This window comes from Oncorhynchus gorbuscha, linkage group LG05, assembly GCF_021184085.1.
Source record: "Oncorhynchus gorbuscha isolate QuinsamMale2020 ecotype Even-year linkage group LG05, OgorEven_v1.0, whole genome shotgun sequence".
Taxonomy (NCBI): Eukaryota; Metazoa; Chordata; class Actinopteri; order Salmoniformes; family Salmonidae; genus Oncorhynchus; species Oncorhynchus gorbuscha.
In genome coordinates this window covers 86,664,432-86,683,918 of record NC_060177.1, presented here as the reverse complement: position 1 = coordinate 86,683,918, position 19,487 = coordinate 86,664,432, and the positions used below count along the sequence as shown (strand labels likewise).

Genomic DNA, 19,487 nt, shown 5'->3' with positions numbered 1-19,487 from the left:
GCGCTCCCTGGTTTTTAGAGTGCGCTCCCTGGTTTTTAGAGTGCGCTCCCTGGTTTTTAGAGTGCGCTCCCTGGTTTTTAGAGTGCGCTCCCTGGTTTTTAGAGTGCGCTCCCTGGTTTTTAGAGTGCGCTCCCTGGTTTTTAGAGTGCGCTCCCTGGTTTTTAGAGTGCGCTCCCTGGTTTTTAGAGTGCGCTCCCTGGTTTTTAGAGTGCGCTCCCTGGTTTTTAGAGTGCGCTCCCTGGTTTTTAGAGTGCGCTCCCTGGTTTTTAGAGTACGCTCCCTGGTTTTTAGAGTGCGCTCCCTGGTTTTTAGAGTGCGCTCCCTGGTGAGTGCGCTCCCTGGTTTTTAGAGTGCTCCCTGGTTTTTAGAGTGCGCTCCCTGGTTTTTAGAGTGCGCTCCCTGGTTTTTAGAGTGCGCTCCCTGGTTTTTAGAGTGCGCTCCCTGGTTTTTAGAGTGCGCTCCCTGGTTTTTAGAGTGCTCCCTGGTTTTTAGAGTGTGCTCCCTGGTTTTTAGAGTGTGCTCCCTGGGTTTTTTTTTCCTGACCATTTAGAGTGCCTCCCTGGTTTTAAGTGCCCCTGGTTTTAGAGTGTGCTCCCTGGTTTTAACCTCCCAAATTTTTTTTTTCCTGACCATAACCAAATCCTTAACCATAACCTTAACCCTAACCTTAACCAAATCCTTAACCCTAACCTTAACCCTAACCAAATCCTTAACCCTAACCTTAACCCTAACCTTAACCCTAACCTTAACCCTAACCTTAACCAAATCCTTAACCCTAACCTTAACCAAATCCTTAACCCTAACCTTAACCCTAACCAAATCCTTAACCCTAACCTTAACCCTAACCTTAACCAAATCCTTAACCCTAACCTTAACCCTAACCTTAACCAAATCCTTAACCCTAACCTTAACCCTAACCTTAACCCTAACCTTAACCCTAACTTTAACCCTAACCTTAACCCTAACCTTAACCATAACCTTAACCCTAACCTTAACCCTAACCAAATCCTTAACCCTAACCTTAACCAAATCCTTAACCCTGACCTTAACCCTGACCTTAACCCTGACCTTAACCCTGACCTTAACCAAATCCTTAACCCTAACTTTAACCCTAACCAAATCCTTAACCCTAACCTTAACCAAATCCTTAACCATAACCTTAACCAAATCCTTAACCCTAACCTTAACCCTAACCTTAACCTTAACCTTAACCAAATCCTTAACCCTGACCTTAACCAAATCCTTAACCTTAACCCTAACCAAATCCTTAACCCTAACCTTAACCCTAACCTTAATCCAAACCAAATCCTTAACCCTAACCTTAACCAAATCCTTAACCAAATCCTTAACCCTAACCTTAACCAAATCCTTAACCCTGACCTTAACCCAGACCTTAACCAAATCCTTAACCCTAACCTTAACCAAATCCTTAACCCTAAATTAAATATTGATTTGCCTTAACCCGTAACCTTAACCACGTAAACCTTCCAAATCCTTAATGTCTGACCTAGTCAATCCCTGACCTTTTGAACCATTAATTTACTGATTAACCAAACTCCCCTCACCTGGTTGTCTAGGACTTAATTGAAAGAAAACTAAAATCCAGCAGACACTAACCTTAACCAAATCCTTAACCCTAACCTTAACCAAATCCTTAACCCTAACCTTAACCATGACCTGAACCTTTACTGAAATTAAATATTGATTTGCACTATTAAAACAAATAATGTGTCTGCATTTATGTTTATTTGTTTATTTGTAGAGCATGTTTATTTGTAGAGCATCATTTACATACTAAACTTCAGCAGAACATAGCCCTACGTAGGAAAACACGTTTAGAAAAGAAAAGTAAGAAACCTGAGAAAGAGAAGAGTAGCCTATCCCAGTAGACTTTGATATATGAATCGCTGGTTATCTTCTGACTTCAGACCTAAAGCTGGACACAAATCCTTTGTCACAGTGAGGAGTTAGATATCATTTGCAATGCATAGTGTAAATGTTAGATACACATTCGATATACAGGTGGGTCAGTGCTTTACACGTTTAGTCGAATATTTACTATTGCATTTGTATACAGACTTTTCATGTATTCTTTTTTGACAGAATAGAGACGTGTGAATTCTCTGCAGTTATGATCTTCCACCACTAGGGGTCAGACATGAACTGTGCAGTAAAAACGTTGAGTTTATAAACAATCCAACATAATTCTGCACTGACAATACATAAATCGAGGGGAGTAAGAATAAATTGACATAAATCCAGAAAATATTACGTTTGAACATATTGAATGATTTTCTACAAAAAAAAAAGAGTTTTGACTGTACAAAGGTCTGTAAGCCTACATGTTTTCCTACCTTGTACAAGAAGAAGAAACAGTGGGAAAACTAATGACTGGCACTTAGCATGTCTCTACTCTAGGTAAATGGTCTTGCAGGAGTTACTCCAGTACATACAATATCTCACCATTGTCCCCACCCAGTCTTCTATCACACACAGACACACAGACAATCCAGTGTTTCCCTCAGTACTCAATCTCGTTGAAGTTTTCTGAAAAGCCGGAATATGGAATTGTGTCTCCAGGATCTAGAAGAGAAATTAGAATGATTAACATGCATCCACAGGAGGTTGGTGGCACCTTATTTGGAGAGGACGGGCTCGTGGTAATGACTGGAGCGGAATCTGTGGAATGGTATCAAATGCATCAAACAAGTGGTTTCTATGAATTTGATGCCATTCCATTTGCTCCGTTCCGGATATTATAATGAGCCGTCCTCCACTCAGCAGCCTCCTGTAAATTCACCTGTGAAACAATCTCATGTTGGAAGGGAATCGAAAACAGTGTCTATCATGATTGGGGTCAATTCCACAAATTATATTTGAATTCAATTCTCTCTCCCTGTATTCAATTTACTTCAATTAAAATTCTAGGTCAGTGTTTGAATTCAGAAATAATTAAATTCCTCTTAATTCCAATGTAAGGTCAATTCGAAGAATTCAATTCCCAATTCAATATTATCCCCAACAATTCTGCAAACTCCAATTTGAATTCAATTCCATCAGGCTTTCAGGCGGATCATGCCACTGTTCAGACAACTTAAGAAACTGGAAATATAGCAATACACGTTGCAATGATTCAAAACCAATCTTACCAATCTGACAGTACATGTTTTATACTATGTTCATTAATTCTATTAACTGAGAAATGTAAAAAAAAATGAATTTAGTTCCATGTCAATTCTCTACTTCATGAGAAAAAAAAATTGGAATTGGAATTTCAAATTAAATTGGAATTGATCCCTGGTGTCTTATCTATTGTATATCTGGTCCCCAGCCACCTCTCATGGAGTAACCTGGGGACGAGGTGATTCTATTCATATTTCTATGTCTAAAGAACTGTCTTTTCTATACCTGATAAGATAAGCATTAAGCTATTCTATCACGTACTGTACAGACCACACCAGTCCCTGTCTACACAGCATTAAGCTATTCTATCACGTACTGTACAGACCACACCAGCCCCTGTCTACACAGCATTAAGCTATTCTATCACGTACTGTACAGACCACACCAGTCCCTGTCTACACAGCATTAAGCTATTCTATCACGTACTGTACAGACCACACCAGTCCCTGTCTACACAGCATTAAGCTATTCTATCACGTGCTGTACAGACCACACCAGCCCCTGTCTACACAGCATTAAGCTATTCTATCACGTGCTGTACAGACCACACCAGCCCCTGTCTACACAGCATTAAGCTATTCTATCACGTGCTGTACAGACCACACCAGCCCCTGCCTACACAGCATTAAGCTATTCTATCACGTACTGTACAGACCACACCAGCCCCTGTCTACACAGCATTAAGCTATTCTATCACAAAACAGAAATAGCTCAGTGATTACAGTATCAGAGTACAACTTTGCTGCTGATTTAGCCTGTCATTATGATGTCATACTAAACTGGTTGAAGTTTCCCCAGATAGAGTATAATGTGTTAACTGTGTAATGTGTGTTCTCAAGTTCTGATTCCCCCTTTATCTATTCAGGCGAGTCAATTAAAGAACAAATTCTTATTTACGATGACGGCCTGGCCAGAGAACCTACCTGCTGTGCACGGTCCTTTTTTAAACACAATGTCATCAACAGCGATATCACTTCTTATTGATGGTCCTCGGATCGCTTCGAATATAATCTGGAAAGAAAGGCAAAGAAAATCATCATCACAAACCCTGTTTCCATCCACAGTTTAAACCCCGTTTCCATCCACAGTTTAAACCCGTTTCCATCCACAGTTTAAACCCGTTTCCATCCACAGTTTAAACCCCGTTTCCATCCAAAGTTTAAACCCCGTTTCCATCCACAGTTTAAACCCCGTTTCCATCCACAGTTTAAACCCCGTTTCCATCCACAGTTTAAACCCCGTTTCCATCCACAGTTTAAACCCCGTTTCCATCCACAGTTTAAACCCCGTTTCCATCCACAGTTTAAACCCCGTTTCCATCCAGTTTAAACCCCGTTTCCATCCACAGTATAAACCCCGTTTCCATCCAGTTTAAACCCAGTTTCCATCCAGTTTAAACCCAGTTTCCATCCAGTTTAAACCCAGTTTCCATCCAGTTTAAACCCAGTTTCCATCCACTGTCTCTCTGTCTCTGTGCGTCTCTCTGTCTCTGTGCGTCTCTCTGTCTCTGTGCGTCTCTCTGTCTCTGTGCGTCTCTCTGTCTCTGTGCGTCTCTCTGTCTCTGTGCGTCTCTCTGTCTCTGTGCGTCTCTCTGTCTCTGTGCGTCTCTCCGTCTCTGTCTCTGTCTCTGTGCTCTGTCTCTGTGCGTCTCTCTGTCTCTGTGCTCTCCGTCTCTGTCTCTCTGTCTCTGTGCGTCTCTCCGTCTCTGTGCGTCTCTCAGTCTCTGTGCGTCTCTCCGTCTCTGTGCGTCTCTCCGTCTCTGTGCGTCTCTCCGTCTCTGTGCGTCTCTCCGTCTCTGTCGTCTCTCCGTCTCTGTGCGTCTCTGTCTCTGTGCGTCTCTCTCTCTGTCTCTGTCTCTGCGTCTCTCCGTCTCTGTCTCTGTCTCTGCTCTCCGTCTCTGTGCGTCTCTCCGTCTCTGTCTCTGTCCGTCTCTGTCGTCTCTCCGTCTGTCTCTGTGCGTCTCTGTCTCTGTGCGTCTCTCCGTCTCTGTGCGTCTCTCCGTCTCTGTGCGTCTCTCCGTCTCTGTGCGTCTCTCCGTCTCTGTGCGTCTCTCCGTCTCTGTGCGTCTCTCCGTCTCTGTGCGTCTCTCCGTCTCTGTGCGTCTCTCCGTCTCTGTGCGTCTCTCCGTCTCTGTGCGTCTCTCCGTCTCTGTGCGTCTCTCCGTGTGTGTCTCCGTCTCTCTGTGTGCGTCTCTCCGTCTCTGTGTGTCTCTGTGTCTCTCCGTCTCTGTGCTGTGTGTCTCTGTGTCTCTCGTCTCTCTGTGTGTGTCTCTGTCTCTCTCCGTCTCTGTGTCTCTCCGTCTCTGTGTCTCTCCGTCTCTGTGCGTCTCTCCGTCTCTGTCTCTGTCTCTCGTCTCTGTGTCTCTCCGTCTCTGTCTCTCTCCGTGTGTGTGTCTCTGTCTCTCTGTGTGTGTCTCTGTCTCTGTCTCTCTGTCTCTGTGTGTCTCTGTCTCTGTCTCTCTGTGTGTGTGTCTCTCTCCGTCTCTCTGTGTGTGTGTCTCTGTCTCTCTGTGTGTGTGTCTCTGTCTCTCTGTGTGTCTTTCCGTCTCTGTCTCTGTCTCTCTGTGTGTGTGTCTCCGTCTCTCCGTGTGTGTGTCTCTGTCTCTCTGTGTGTGTGTCTCTGTCTCTCTGTGTGTGTGTCTCTGTCTCTCTGTGTGTGTGTCTCTGTCTCTCTGTGTGTGTGTCTCTGTCTCTCTGTGTGTGTGTCTCTGTCTCTCTGTGTGTGTGTCTCTGTCTCTCTGTCTCTGTGTGTGTGTCTCTGTCTCTGTGTGTGTGTCTCTGTCTCTGTGTGTGTGCGTCTCTGTCTCTGTGTGTGTGCGTCTCTGTCTCTGTGTGTGTGCGTCTCTGTCTCTGTGTGTGTGCGTCTCTGTCTCTCTGTGTGCGTCTCTCTGTCTCTGTGTGCGTCTCTCTGTCTCTGTGTGCGTCTCTCTGTCTCTGTGTGCGTCTCTCTGTCTCTGTGTGCGTCTCTCTGTCTCTGTGTGCGTCTCTCTGTCTCTGTGTGCGTCTCTCTGTCTCTGTGTGCGTCTCTCTGTCTCTGTGTGCGTCTCTCTGTCTCTGTGTGCGTCTCTCTGTCTCTGTGTGCGTCTCTCTGTCTCTGTGTGTGTCTCTCTGTCTCTGTGTGTGTCTCTCTGTCTCTGTGTGTCTCTCTACCTGGTGTCTGCGGTCACACTCATAGTCCACCGTTGCCCTCATCCAGGAGATGCTCTGCTCGCCGCGACGTCTCCATAGCAACGTGTCCTGCTCGCTATCGCCGCGGCGCAGGAGTACGCTCAGCAAGCCGGTCCCAGAGCCGTACATGTGGTAGTAGAAGACCAGACACTGTGGCCCCGCGGAGCCCCTCAGGTCAGAAGACAGCAGACGGGCTGTGTGACCAGGACGCATCAGAGAAGCCTCGACATACATGAAGTACCCTGAAGAGAGATATGAGATATGACAGGTTAGTGGTGGAATGTAAACAGTCAGGAGGAGGAAGATATCAGGGGTCATACAAACACATTGCTGACATACAGTACCTCATATCATCAGCATTACGTGTGTGTGTGTATAACTGATGCTGGGTGAATGGATGAATGAACGAACTGGTGACTCACCCACCCCTGTAGTGTGGTCTCCTCGGGGCCCGGTGTAGGAAGTGGGGGTTTGCCCTCGCACCCGGAGCCAATCCCCTTTGTCTGTCACCTTCTCCTGGCTATAGCCACAGTCCCCTGTCTCAAAGTTACACTGGCCAGGCAGAGGTCTCAGCGGCCCTGGAACACACACACACACACACACACACACACACACACACACACACACACACACACACACACACACACACACACACACACACACACACACACACACACACACACACACACACACACACACACACACACACACACACACACACACACACACACACACACTTGTTTTAAGGAATCTGACAGCAAAGCTTGATTAAATGTAGATACATGGTAATCAACAGTGTTCGGACTCCCTGGAGGTTGGCAGTTGGCAGTGATGTTTGAATGATGACACGTGATTTCATAATGAGATAAAGAATAACTCCCTTCCCACTGGGCAAGAACCGGTTGCATCAACATTGTCTCCACGTAATTTCAACAACAACAATTATATCTGATGACATTGAATCAACGTGGAAAACTAATTGGATTTGCAAAAAGTCATCAAGGTAAAGGAATTTAGTATTTTTTTCACCCAACTTTTAACCTAAATCCAATGACATGGTAAAAAAATATATATATATTTCACGTTGAATTCATGTGAGTCGACATCTCAACCTGCCCTGACCTTAGAGCTTTTTATGTCTCTATTTTGGTTTGGTCACGGTGTGATTTGGGGTGGGCATTCTATGTTAGAAAAACTATGTTTTTGTATTTCTTTGTTTTGGCCGGGTATGATTCTCAATCAGGGACAGCTGTCTATCGTCGTCTCTGATTGGGAACCATACTTAGGTAGCTTTTTCCCACAAGTGTTTTTGTGGGTAGTTATTTTCTGTTTAGTGTTTGCACCTTACGGGACTGTTTCGGTTTCATTTAGTCTCTTGTTATTTGTATTAGTGGTCATTTCAGTTCAATAAAAAAAAAAAACACAAACACTTCCCACGCTGCGCTTTGGTCCGACTCCTCCTCCTCATCCGACGACGAAAACCGTTACACAACCAAATGTAAATCAAAACTAGATATTGAAATGATGTCTGAGTGGGTTGGCTGTATTTCTCTTCACTACCAGGGTCATCAGCAGCAGAATCAGCAGCAGCAGTTATGAAAGTCATTAGCAACATAATCGCAGCCCTGCTGAATGGCAGTTTACTTTGGGACTAAAAGAGTTTAAATCCATTTCCGCTTTGAAGATAACTGTTGTCTTAATAGTTTTAAGAATGACAACATTACAACAAAACCTTTACAAGTGCTTTGAAATGTATTTCTGTTATGCATATGTGAAATAAATTAGAATTACAATCAAAGACAATTCATTTGTGAAAGTCTTTGAAAGGTTGGCAGTAATATTATCATATCCCATCTAAACCGTTCCAAAGGCCTCATAGTTTTCACCACAGCGGCATGAGAACGAAGCCCAAAATGGCACAGAGGAACTGCTGTCAAAGCAAAGAAGTCGTCACTGCCCATGTAATTACCATATACCACCATAGACGGCGAGACCAGATGTTTTCCACAATGGCTGATCGTCTAAGGCTGCGTTTACTGTTATGGGCAAAGGACCTGATCTGATTGGTCAAAAGACCAATTAGTGGTAAAAGATCCGAATTGGGCTGCCTGTGTAAACGCAGCCTAAGAGCTTGTAAATAGTAACAGTTTAACTGAAGGACCCAGCCCAGTCTCCCAGCAGCTGGCATCAAAAACCACATATCCACAGCCGAGGCCTGTGTAGGAGGAAAAGAGGAGAGTTGTAGTTGATTTTATTTCAGCATGAAATATTTTCTCATGCTACTAGCTACTCTGGCTTGAGCAAGGCCAGGGCCAGGATAACCCTGCCTGCGACTTTATAATCAGTGTCAACCCTTGGCCCAAGAGGGAATTTCCTTAAGTTAAGGATTTCCTTAAGTTAAGATGTTGGTTTCTCCAGTGGGGGACCCAAGATCATATCCAGCCTGTGACACTTCTTCAGATCAGGTTATGTAGTGAGGGATACCTGGCTAAACTACAAGTCCTGGACTGCTACCAGAGTAGCAGGATGCCACTGTTAAGTAGCACACTCCTAGAGTGGCTCCCGAGTGGCGCAGCGGTCTAAGGCATTGCATCTCAGTGCTAAAGGCATCACTACAGACCCCAGTTCGATTCCAGGCTGTATCACAACCGGTCGTGATTAGGATTCCCATAGTGCGGCGCACAATTGGACCCAACGTCATCCAGGTTAGAGCTTGGCCGGGGTAGGCCGCCATTGTAAATAAGAATTTGTTCTTAACTGACTTGCCTGGTTAAATAAAGGTTAAATAAATAAAAATAGAACTACGTTTCGATATGTAACCATATGATGTGTAACCTAGCCAAACTAGCTCTCTGAGCCAGCGGAGCGAACATAAATAGTCAAGTGTTTTAATAAACACTTCACTTTGGATGGAAACTAAAGAGCTTTGGGCTTGGCAAGCACGGCTAGAGAAAAACACCAACTTAAACTTAGAAATAGACTGTTTACTTCTACAAAACTCAACAATGGAGGACATCCAGATCTGTTAATCAGATGACCCTAGACACTGGGTATCTCTCTGTTTCAGTTCTGTTTAGAAGTATTGATGTCAATGGGAGAAATAGTTCACAGTTGCATGTGCAGTGGAAACCACAAGGCATGATTCAACCCTATGTGCAGTGGATACCACAAGGCATGATTCAATCCTATGTGCAGTGGAAACCACAAGGCGGGATTCATCCTATGTGCAGTGGATATCACAAGGCATGATTCAATCCTATGTGCAGTGGATACCACAAGGCGGGATTCATCCTATGTGCAGTGGATATCACAAGGCATGATTCAATCCTATGTGCAGTGGATACCACAAGGCATGATTCAATCCTATGTGCAGTGGATACCACAAGGCGGGATTCAATCCTATGTGCTGTGAATATCACAAGGCGGGATTCAATCCCATGTGCAGTGGATACCACAAGGCATGATTCAATCCCATGTGCAGTGGATACCACAAGGCATGATTCAATCCTATGTGCAGTGGATATCACAAGGCGGGATTCAATCCCATGTGCAGTTTCCTTGACATAATAATGGCAAGGTCAAAGACCTGACGTATACAAGCCCAGGCCCTGCTGTCTTACCTGCTGTTATTCTACAGTCCCCAATGGTCACTGTGATGTCATCGAGAGCCACTTGGCCACAGTCCCAGAAGTTTTTACAGATGCTGACGAACACTACCTGGGAGAAAGTCACAGATATTACCCGGCTGTCGCAGAGAAAAAAAACCTCAACTATTATCCCTCCCTCCCTTCTGTGTACGCATGCGTTGTTACCTTGGTAACCATGGGCTTCATATATGTGATGTCCACCCCTGTCCAGACATCTCTGGTGGTATCAGCCAGGCTCCAGACCTTCTCCTGAGCCACGTTGTGCTGGTCGTAGATGTAGAGAACCAGAGCGTTTTCCACTTTCCTGAAGCCGTGAAGGGCGTAGTGGAAACGCAGACAGTACTTATGGTTGCCGGGGAGGAAAGGACCGTGGAGACGACCCACGTAACCCGGCCGCGACGTGAATCGTGTGTTCGCCAGGAGGAACGAGCCTGGAAGGGAGATTTAGGATTTGATATGTTACGTCTCTCGATACAGGACATCACTTTAACCCCTACCTACATGTTCATATTACCTCAACTACCTCATAACCCTACACAATGACTCGGTACTGCTACTCCTTGTATATAGCCTCCTTATTGTTATTTTAATGTGTTTATTTTTTATGTGTTAGTATTTTATTTTTTTATTTGCTAATTTCTTACTTGTTAACTCAGTCAGTCTCGTTTGTAAGCATTTCATGGTAAAGTCTACACCGGTTGTATTCAGCGCATGCAATGAATAAATTAGATTTGATTTCCAACTGACTCTAAATAATCATTATGGGACGAAACATAACTTCCAAGTACATTTTTCACTTAGTTATGTATCAATGTTAATGGGAAACCTAAGTTCAAATGCAACTTCAGCGGATGTTAGGATTCAGCCCTACGATAAAACATAAAGGGCTCGTAAATGCTTGTGACAAGTCTTACAGGCTTTATGTTAGGCGTTATCGGGTGCATCCCAAATAGCAACCTATTCCCTATAGAGTGCACAACTTTTGGCCAAGGCCCTATGGACACTGGTCAAAAGTAGTCTACTATAATGGGGAATAGGGTGTAATTTGGGACGGATCCATAAGAGTTGTGTAACTCACCAGTCCCTGTGGTGTGATCTCCTATTCTGTAGGCGTTGGGCTTCACTGATACTCTGTTCCACACCTTGCTCTCCACTCTTTCCTGGTAGTACTGACACAGACCCTCCTCAAAGTCACAGTTAGCTATGGACGGGTCAACCACAGGCTCTGAAACAAAGCAAGCAGCTGTCACACTGTGGTCATTCTATGAGGGTAGAAGTGAACAATGGTACCACTTAATTCCATGGGTTTGAAACATTGCAAATAATCTAGACCAAGGACAAAAACAGGCCATTGAATAAATGTTGCCAGCTATGGTCACTTTAGAAAATGATACTACACCTTATGGAGCTTTAGAAAATGATACTATACCTTAGGGAGCTTTAGAAAATGATACTACACCTTAGGGAGCTTTAGAAACGATACCTTAGGGAGCTTTAGAACGATACCTTAGGGAGCTTTAGAAAATGATACTACACCTTAGGGAGCTTTAGAAACTACACCTTAGGGAGCTTTAGAACGATACCGTAGGGAGCTTTAGAAACGATACCGTAGGGAGCTTTAGAAAATGATACTACACCTTAGGGAGCTTTAGAAACGATACCTTAGGGAGCTTTAGAAAATGATACTACACCTTAGGGAGCTTTAGAAACTACACCTTAGGGAGCTTTAGAAACGATACCTTAGGGAGCTTTAGAACGATACCTTAGGGAGCTTTAGAAAATGATACTACACCTTAGGGAGCTTTAGAAACTACACCTTAGGGAGCTTTAGAAACTACACCTTAGGGAGCTTTAGAAACTACACCTTAGGGAGCTTTAGAACGATACCTTAGGGAGCTTTAGAAAATGATACTACACCTTAGGGAGCTTTAGAAACTACACCTTAGGGAGCTTTAGAAACGGGAGCTTTAGAAACGATACCTTAGGGAGCTTTAGAAAATGATACTACACCTTAGGGAGCTTTAGAAACGATACCTTAGGGAGCTTTAGAAAATGATACTACACCTTAGGGAGCTTTAGAAAATGATACTATACCTTAGGGAGCTTTAGAAAATGATACGATACCTTAGGGAGCTTTAGAACGATACCTTAGGGAGCTTTAGAACGATACCTTAGGGAGCTTTAGAAAATGATACTACACCTTAGGGAGCTTTAGAACGATACCTTAGGGAGCTTTAGAAAATTATACTACACCTTAGGGAGCTTTAGAAACTACACCTTAGGGAGCTTTAGAAACGATACCTTAGGGAGCTTTAGAAAATGATACTACACCTTAGGGAGCTTTAGAAAATGATACTACACCTTAGGGAGCTTTAGAAACGATACCTTAGGGAGCTTTAGAATGATACATTAGGGAGCTTTAGAACGATACCTTAGGGAGCTTTAGAACGATACCTTAGGGAGCTTTAGAACGATACCTTAGGGAGCTTTAGAAACGATACCTTAGGGAGCTTTAGAAAATGATACTCCACCTTAGGGAGCTTTAGAAACGATACCTTAGGGAGCTTTGGAACAACACCTTAGGGAGCATTAGAAAGATACGTTAGGGAGCTTTAGAACGATACCTTAGGGAGCTTTAGTAAATGATACCACACATTACATTACATTTACATTTACATTTAAGTCATTTAGCAGACGCTCTTATCCAGAGCGACTTACAAATTGGTGCATTCACCTTATGACATCCAGTGGGACAGTCACTTAACAATAGTGCATCTAAAACTTAGGGGCTTTAGAGGGATTACTTATCCTATCCTAGGTATTCCTTAAAGAGGTGGGGTTTCAGGTGTCTCCGGAAGGTGGTGATTGACTCCGCTGTCCTGGCGTCTTTAGGGAGTTTGTTCCACCATTGGGGGGCCAGGGCAGCGAACAGTTTTGACTGGGCTGAGCGGGAGCTGTACTTCCTCAGTGGTAGGGAGCGAGCAGGCCAGAGGTGGATGAACGCAGTGCCCTTGTTTGGGTGTAGGGCCTGATCAGAGCCTGGAGGTATGAGGTGCCGTTCCCCTCACAGCTCCGTAGGCAAGCACCATGGTCTTGTAGCGGATGCGAGCTTCAACTGGAAGCCAGTGGAGACCGGAGGAGCAGGGTAGAAGAGAACTTGGGAAGGTTGAACACCAGACGGGCTGCGGCGTTCTGGATGAGTTGAAGGGGTTTAATGGCACAGGCAGGGAGCCCAGCCAACAGCGAGTTGCAGTAATCCAGACGGGAGATGACAAGTGCCTGGATTAGGACCTGCGCTTCCTGTGTGAGGCAGGGTTATCTGCGGATGTTGTAGAGCATGAACCTACAGGAACGGGCCATTGCCTTGATGTTGGTTGAGAAACAGGGTGTTGTCCAGGATCACGCCACCTTGGCGCTCTGGGAAACACAATGGAGTTGTCAACCGTGATGGCACCATGGAACGGGCAGTCTTCCCCGGGAGGAAGAGCAGCTCCGTCTTGCCGGGAGCTTTAGAAAATGATCCTCATCACACTGATATGTCTGCCAGACATGCAGAGATGATACGCCACCTGGTCATCAGAAGGGGGAAAGGAAAGATTAATTGTGTGCTTCTGCATAAATGATAAGAGACCATGTGAGGTTATGACAGAGCCAAGTGACTTGGTGTATAGCGAGAATAGGGAGAGGGCCAAGAACAGAGCCTGGGGGACACCAGTGGTGAGAGCGCGTGGTGAGGAGACAGATTCTACGCCACCTGGTAGGAGCGAAAATGGTAGGACGCAATCCAAGCGTGGGCCACGCCGGAGATGCCCAACTTCGGAGAGGGTGGAGAGGAGGATCTGATGGTTCACAGTACAAAAACAGCCATAGATCTAGAAGGATGAGAGCAGAGGAGAGAGAGTTAGCTTTAGCAGTGCGGAGCGCACCGTGATACAGAGGAGAGCAGTCTCAGTTGAATGACTAGTCTTGAAACCTGACTGATTTGGATCAAGAAGGTTTCAGAAAATGATACTAGAGCTGGCCAAGGACGAGCTTTTGGAGAAAAAGAAAGAAGGGATACTGGTCTGTAATTGTTGACATCGGAGGGATCGGAGCTTTTTTCAAATGATACTACACCTTTGAAGACGGAAGGGACGTAGCCAGCGGTCAGGGATGAGTTGATGAGCGAGGTGAGGTTTAGGGAAAGGTCTCCGGAAATGGTCTGGAGAAGAGAGGAGGGGATAGGGTCACGGGCAGGTTGTTGGGAGCTTTCAGAAGACGCAAGATTTCATCTGGAGAGAGAGGGAGAAAGAGGTCAGAGCACAGGGTAGGGCAGTGTGAGCAGAACCAGCGGTGTCGTTTGACTTTAGAAACGAGGATCGGATGTCGGACCTTTTTTCAAAATGGTTGACGAATCTGCAGAGAGGAAGGAGGGGGGAGGGGCGGAGGATTCAGGAGGGAGGAGAAGGTGGCAAAGAGCTTCCTAGGGTTAGGGCAGATTTGGAATTTAGCGTGGTAGAAAGTGGCTTTAGAGCAGAGACAGAGGAGGAAAATGTAGAGAGGAGGGAGTGAAAGGATGCCAGGTCCGCAGGGAGAGCTTTAGAATTTCCGCTCGGCTGCCTGGAGCCCTGTTCTGTGAGCTCGCAATGAGTCATCGAGCCACGGAGCTTTAGGGGAGGACCGACCGGCCTGGAGGATAGGGGACATAGAGAGTCAAGGGATGCAGAGAGGGAGGAGAGGAGGGTTGAGGAGGCAGAATCAGGAGATAGGTGGGAGAAGGTTTGAGCGGAGGGAAGAGATGATAGGATGGAAGAGGAGAGAGTAGCGGGGAAGATTACACCTTGGGAGCTTTAGAAATCCGATAGGGGCAGTGTGGGAGGTGTTGGATGAGCGAGAAAATGGATACAAGGCAGTTAGGAGCTTGGAGGGGAGTTGCAATGAGGTTAGTGGAAGAACAGCATCTAGTAAAGATGATACGTATTGCCTGCCTTGTGAGGGGGGAAGCTTTGAGGTCAAACTAGGACCTAGTGGAAAGAAGGAGGCAGAGAGAAAGAGTCAAAGGTAGGTGGGGAGGTTTAGAACTGTGAGAGGTGAGCCTCCTCAGGAAAGGAGCTTTCAGATCAAGCTCATTGATGAACTCTCCTTAGGGAACCTGGAGGGCGATAAATGATAAGGATGTTAAGCTTTAGAAAGGGCTAGTAACTGTGACAGCATGGAATTCAAAGGAGGCGATAGAGGGAGCTTTAAATTATACAGATGGGTAAGGGGCTTTAAAAGAGAGAAAATGACCACTTGGGAGCTTTACCACCCCGAAACGCTACTACACCTTAGGGGTGTGCGAGATACACGTAGGGAGCAGTAGGAAGCAGTGTTGTCTGTGGTGATCCATGTTTCCGTTGCCAGGGAGGGACTGGAGGGAGGCATAGGCTGAGATGAACTCTGCCTTGTTGACCGGATTGGCAGTTCCAGAGGCTACCGGAGACCTGGAACTCCACGTGGGTCGTGCGCTGGGACCACCAGAGTAGGGTGGCCGCGGCCAGCGTTAGAAGCGTTTGTATGGTCTGTTAGAAAAGAACAGGGATAAACAGACACATAGTTGACAGGCTTTAGAAAGGCTACGCTAATGCAAAGGAGATTGGAATGACAAGTGGACTACACGCTCGAATGTTCAGAAAGTTACGTACGTAGCAAGAATCTTATTGACTAAAATGATTAAAATGATACAGTACTGCTGAAGTAGGCCAGCTGGCAGTGGGTGCGTTGTTGACACTACACTAATCAAGTCGTTCCGTTGAGTGTAATAGTTTCTGCAGTGTTGCTATTCGGGGGCTAGCTGGCTAGCTAGCAGTGTTGTTTACGTAGGGAGCTTTAGAAACGATACCTTAGGGAGCTTTGGAAAATTATACTACACTTTAGGGAGCTTCAGACAATTATACTAAACCTTAGGGAGCTTTAGAAATGATACTACACCTTAGGGAGCTTTAGAAATGATACTACACCTTAGGGAGCTTTAGAAACGATACCTTAGGGAGCTTTAGAAAATGATACTACACCTTATGGAGCTTTAGAAAATGAGCTTTAGAAAATGATACTATACCTTAGGGAGCTTTAGAAAATGATACTATACCTTAGGGAGCTTTAGAAAATGACACTATACCTTAGGGAACTTTAGAAAATGATACTACACCTTCGGGAGCTTTAGAAACGATTCTATGAGGGTAGAAGTGAACAATGGTACCACTTAATTCCATGGGTTTGAAACATTGCAAATAATCTAGACCAAGGACAAAAACAGGCCATTGAATAAATGTTGCCAGCTATGGTCACTTTAGAAAATGATACTACACCTTAGGGAGCTTTAGAAAATGATACTACACCTTAGGGAGCTTTAGAAACGACACCTTAGGGAGCTTTAGAACGATACCTTAGAAAAAATGATACTACACCTTAGGGAGCTTTAGAAACTACACCTTAGGGAGCTTTAGAACGATACCGTTTTAGAAACAATACCGTAGGGAGCTTTAGAAAATGATACTACACCTTAGGGAGCTTTAGAAACGATACCTTAGGGAGCTTTAGAAAATGATACTACACCTTAGGGAGCTTTAGAAACTACACCTTAGGGAGCTTTAGAAACGATACCTTAGGGAGCTTTAGAACGATACCTTAGGGAGCTTTAGAAAATGATACTACACCTTAGGGAGCTTTAGAAACTACACCTTAGGGAGCTTTAGAAACTACACCTTAGGGAGCTTTAGAACGATACCTTAGGGAGCTTTAGAAACGATACCTTAGGGAGCTTTAGAAACGATACCTTAGGGAGCTTTAGAAAATGATACTACACCTTAGGGAGCTTTAGAAACGATACCTTAGGGAGCTTTAGAAAATGATACTACACCTTAGGAAGCTTTAGAAATTACACCTTAGGGAGCTTTAGAAAATGATACTATACCTTAGGGAGCTTTAGAAAATGATACTACACCTTAGGGAGCTTTAGAAACGATACCTTAGGGAGCTTTAGAAAATGATACTACACCTTATGGAGCTTTAGAAATGATACTACCTTAGGGAGCTTTAGAAAATGATACTACACCTTAGGGAGCTTTAGAACGATACCTTAGGGAGCTTTAGAAAATTATACTACACCTTAGGGAGCTTTAGAAACTACACCTTAGGGAGCTTTAGAAACGATACCTTAGGGAGCTTTAGAAAATGATACTACACCTTAGGGAGCTTTAGAAAATGATACTACACCTTAGGGAGCTTTAGAAACGATACCTTAGGGAGCTTTAGAACGATACATGAATAGTTGCCAGCTAGGTCACTTTAGAAAATAGGGAGCTTTAGAACGATACATTAGGGAGCTTTAGAAATGATACCTTAGGGAGCTTTAGAAACGATACCTTAGGGAGCTTTAGAAACGATACCTTAGGGAGCTTTAGAAAATGATACTCCACCTTAGGGAGCTTTAGAAACGATACCTTAGGGAGCTTTAGAAACGATACCTTAGGGAGCTTTAGAAACGATACCTTAGGGAGCTTTAGAAAATGATACTACACCTTATGGAGCTTTAGAAATGATACTACACCTTAGGGAGCTTTAGAAAATGATACTATACCTTAGGGAGCTTTAGAAAATGATACTATACCTTAGGGAGCTTTAGAAAATGATACTACACCTTAGGGAGCTTTAGAAACGATACCTTAGGGAGCTTTGGAAAATTATACTACACTTTAGGGAGCTTCAGACAATTATACTAAACCTTAGGGAGCTTTAGAAAATGATACTACACCTTAGGGAGCTTTAGAAATTATACTACAGCTTAGGGATCTTTAGAAACGATACCTTAGGGAGCTTCAGACAATTATACTAAACCTTAGGGAGCTTTAGAAATGATACTACACCTTATGGAGCTTTAGAAACGATACCTTAGGGAGCTTTAGAAAATGATACTACACCTTAGGGAGCTTTAGAACGATACCTTAGGGAGCATTAGAAAGATACGTTAGGGAGCTTTAGAAAATGATACTACACCTTAGGGAGCTTTAGAAAATGATACTATACCTTAGGGAGCTTTAGAAAATGATACTATACCTTAGGGAGCTTTAGAAAATGGTACTACACCTTAGGAACTTTAGAAAATGATACCACACCTTAGGGAGCTTTAGAAACGACACCTTAGGGAGGTTTAGAAAATGATACTACACCTTAGGGAGCTTTAGAAATACAAAAAAGAGACAACATGGAAACTTTTAATTGTCAAAGTTTCTGCTGCAAGGTCTTTTTCAGGACACAGCAGGATACTTAATAAAAAAGTGTCCATACATTACAAACAAGCTATAGATTGTATGTATTGATGTGGTTATGATATCAGAACTGTGTTTAAAATACTTGTACCATGCTGTATCCTAAGCCCAGGGCTGACTGACAACACATGTTGCTGAGGGTGAGAGAACACTGGCTACTGAGAGGTTCTCTCTGGAATTTAGACTGGGGGACAGAGAGAACACTGGCAACTGAGAAGTTCTCTCTGGAATTTAGACTGGGGGACAGAGAGAACACTGGCTACTGAGAGGTTCTCTCTGGAATTTAGACTGGGGGACAGAGAGAACACTGGCTACTGAGAGGTTCTCTCTGGAATTTAGACTGGGGGACAGAGAGAACACTGACTACTGAGAGGTTCTCTCTAGAATTTAGACTGGGGGACAGAGAGAACACTGGCTACTGAGAGGTTCTCTCTGGAATTTAGACTGGGGGACAGAGAGAACACTTGCTACTGAGAGGTTCTCTCTGGAATTTAGACTGGGGGACAGAGAGAACACTTGCTACTGAGAGGTTCTCTCTGGAATTTAGACTGGGGGACAGAGAGAACACTGACTACTGAGAAGTTCTCTCTGGAATTTAGACTGGAGGACATAGAGAACACTGGCTACTGAGAGGTTCTCTCTGGAATTTAGACTGGGGGACAGAGAGAACACTGGCTACTGAGAGGTTCTCTCTGGAATTTGGACTGGGGGACAGAGAGAACACTGGCTACTGAGAGGTTCTCTCTGGAATTTGGACTGGGGGACAGAGAGAACACTGGCTACTGAGAGGTTCTTTCTGGAATTTAGACTGGGGGACAGAGAGAAGGAGAGCGAGAAAGATACAGAAAGAGAAGAGAGAGAGAGAGAGACTAGTTCAACTTCAGAGGATAGTGGAATCAAAAGAAGGATAATTTTCACATCCGCGGTTAATGTTCCAATCATAATCTAATCAATTCCAATCCTTTTCTTCAAAGGGCACACACCCTTCTCTCCCACCTCGTTGGATGAATCATGTTGTCTGGAACACTTGAGGAAAATGAGAATGGGTTGGACGGTAGAGTAGGGACTATATGTGGTACTCCGGGGCTCTGTGGTGATGGTGTAATGTAGCTAGTAGCTACTGTTGCTGAAACACACTGGGCCAGTTTCCCAGACACAGATTAAGCCTGTAGTCCTGGACTAAAAAGCATGCTCAGTGGAGATTA

General features: G+C 44.5%; 1 protein-coding gene across 1 annotated transcript in view; it reads right to left on the bottom strand.

Moving 5' to 3' along the window:
• Positions 1-1,729: 1,729 nt before the first annotated feature.
• The window catches only part of mamdc2a (MAM domain containing 2a), a 60,749-nt gene continuing 42,991 nt past the window's right edge, over positions 1,730-19,487 (bottom strand). Inside the window, exons 8-14 of the mRNA XM_046351420.1 lie at positions 11,076-11,222; positions 10,163-10,428; positions 9,971-10,067; positions 6,773-6,928; positions 6,333-6,592; positions 4,107-4,194; positions 1,730-2,583 (exon numbers count right to left, since the gene is read on the bottom strand). Coding sequence (XP_046207376.1) covers positions 2,522-2,583; positions 4,107-4,194; positions 6,333-6,592; positions 6,773-6,928; positions 9,971-10,067; positions 10,163-10,428; positions 11,076-11,222 — 1,076 coding nt within the window. The 3' untranslated portion in view covers positions 1,730-2,521. The remainder of the gene's footprint in view (positions 2,584-4,106; positions 4,195-6,332; positions 6,593-6,772; positions 6,929-9,970; positions 10,068-10,162; positions 10,429-11,075; positions 11,223-19,487) is intronic.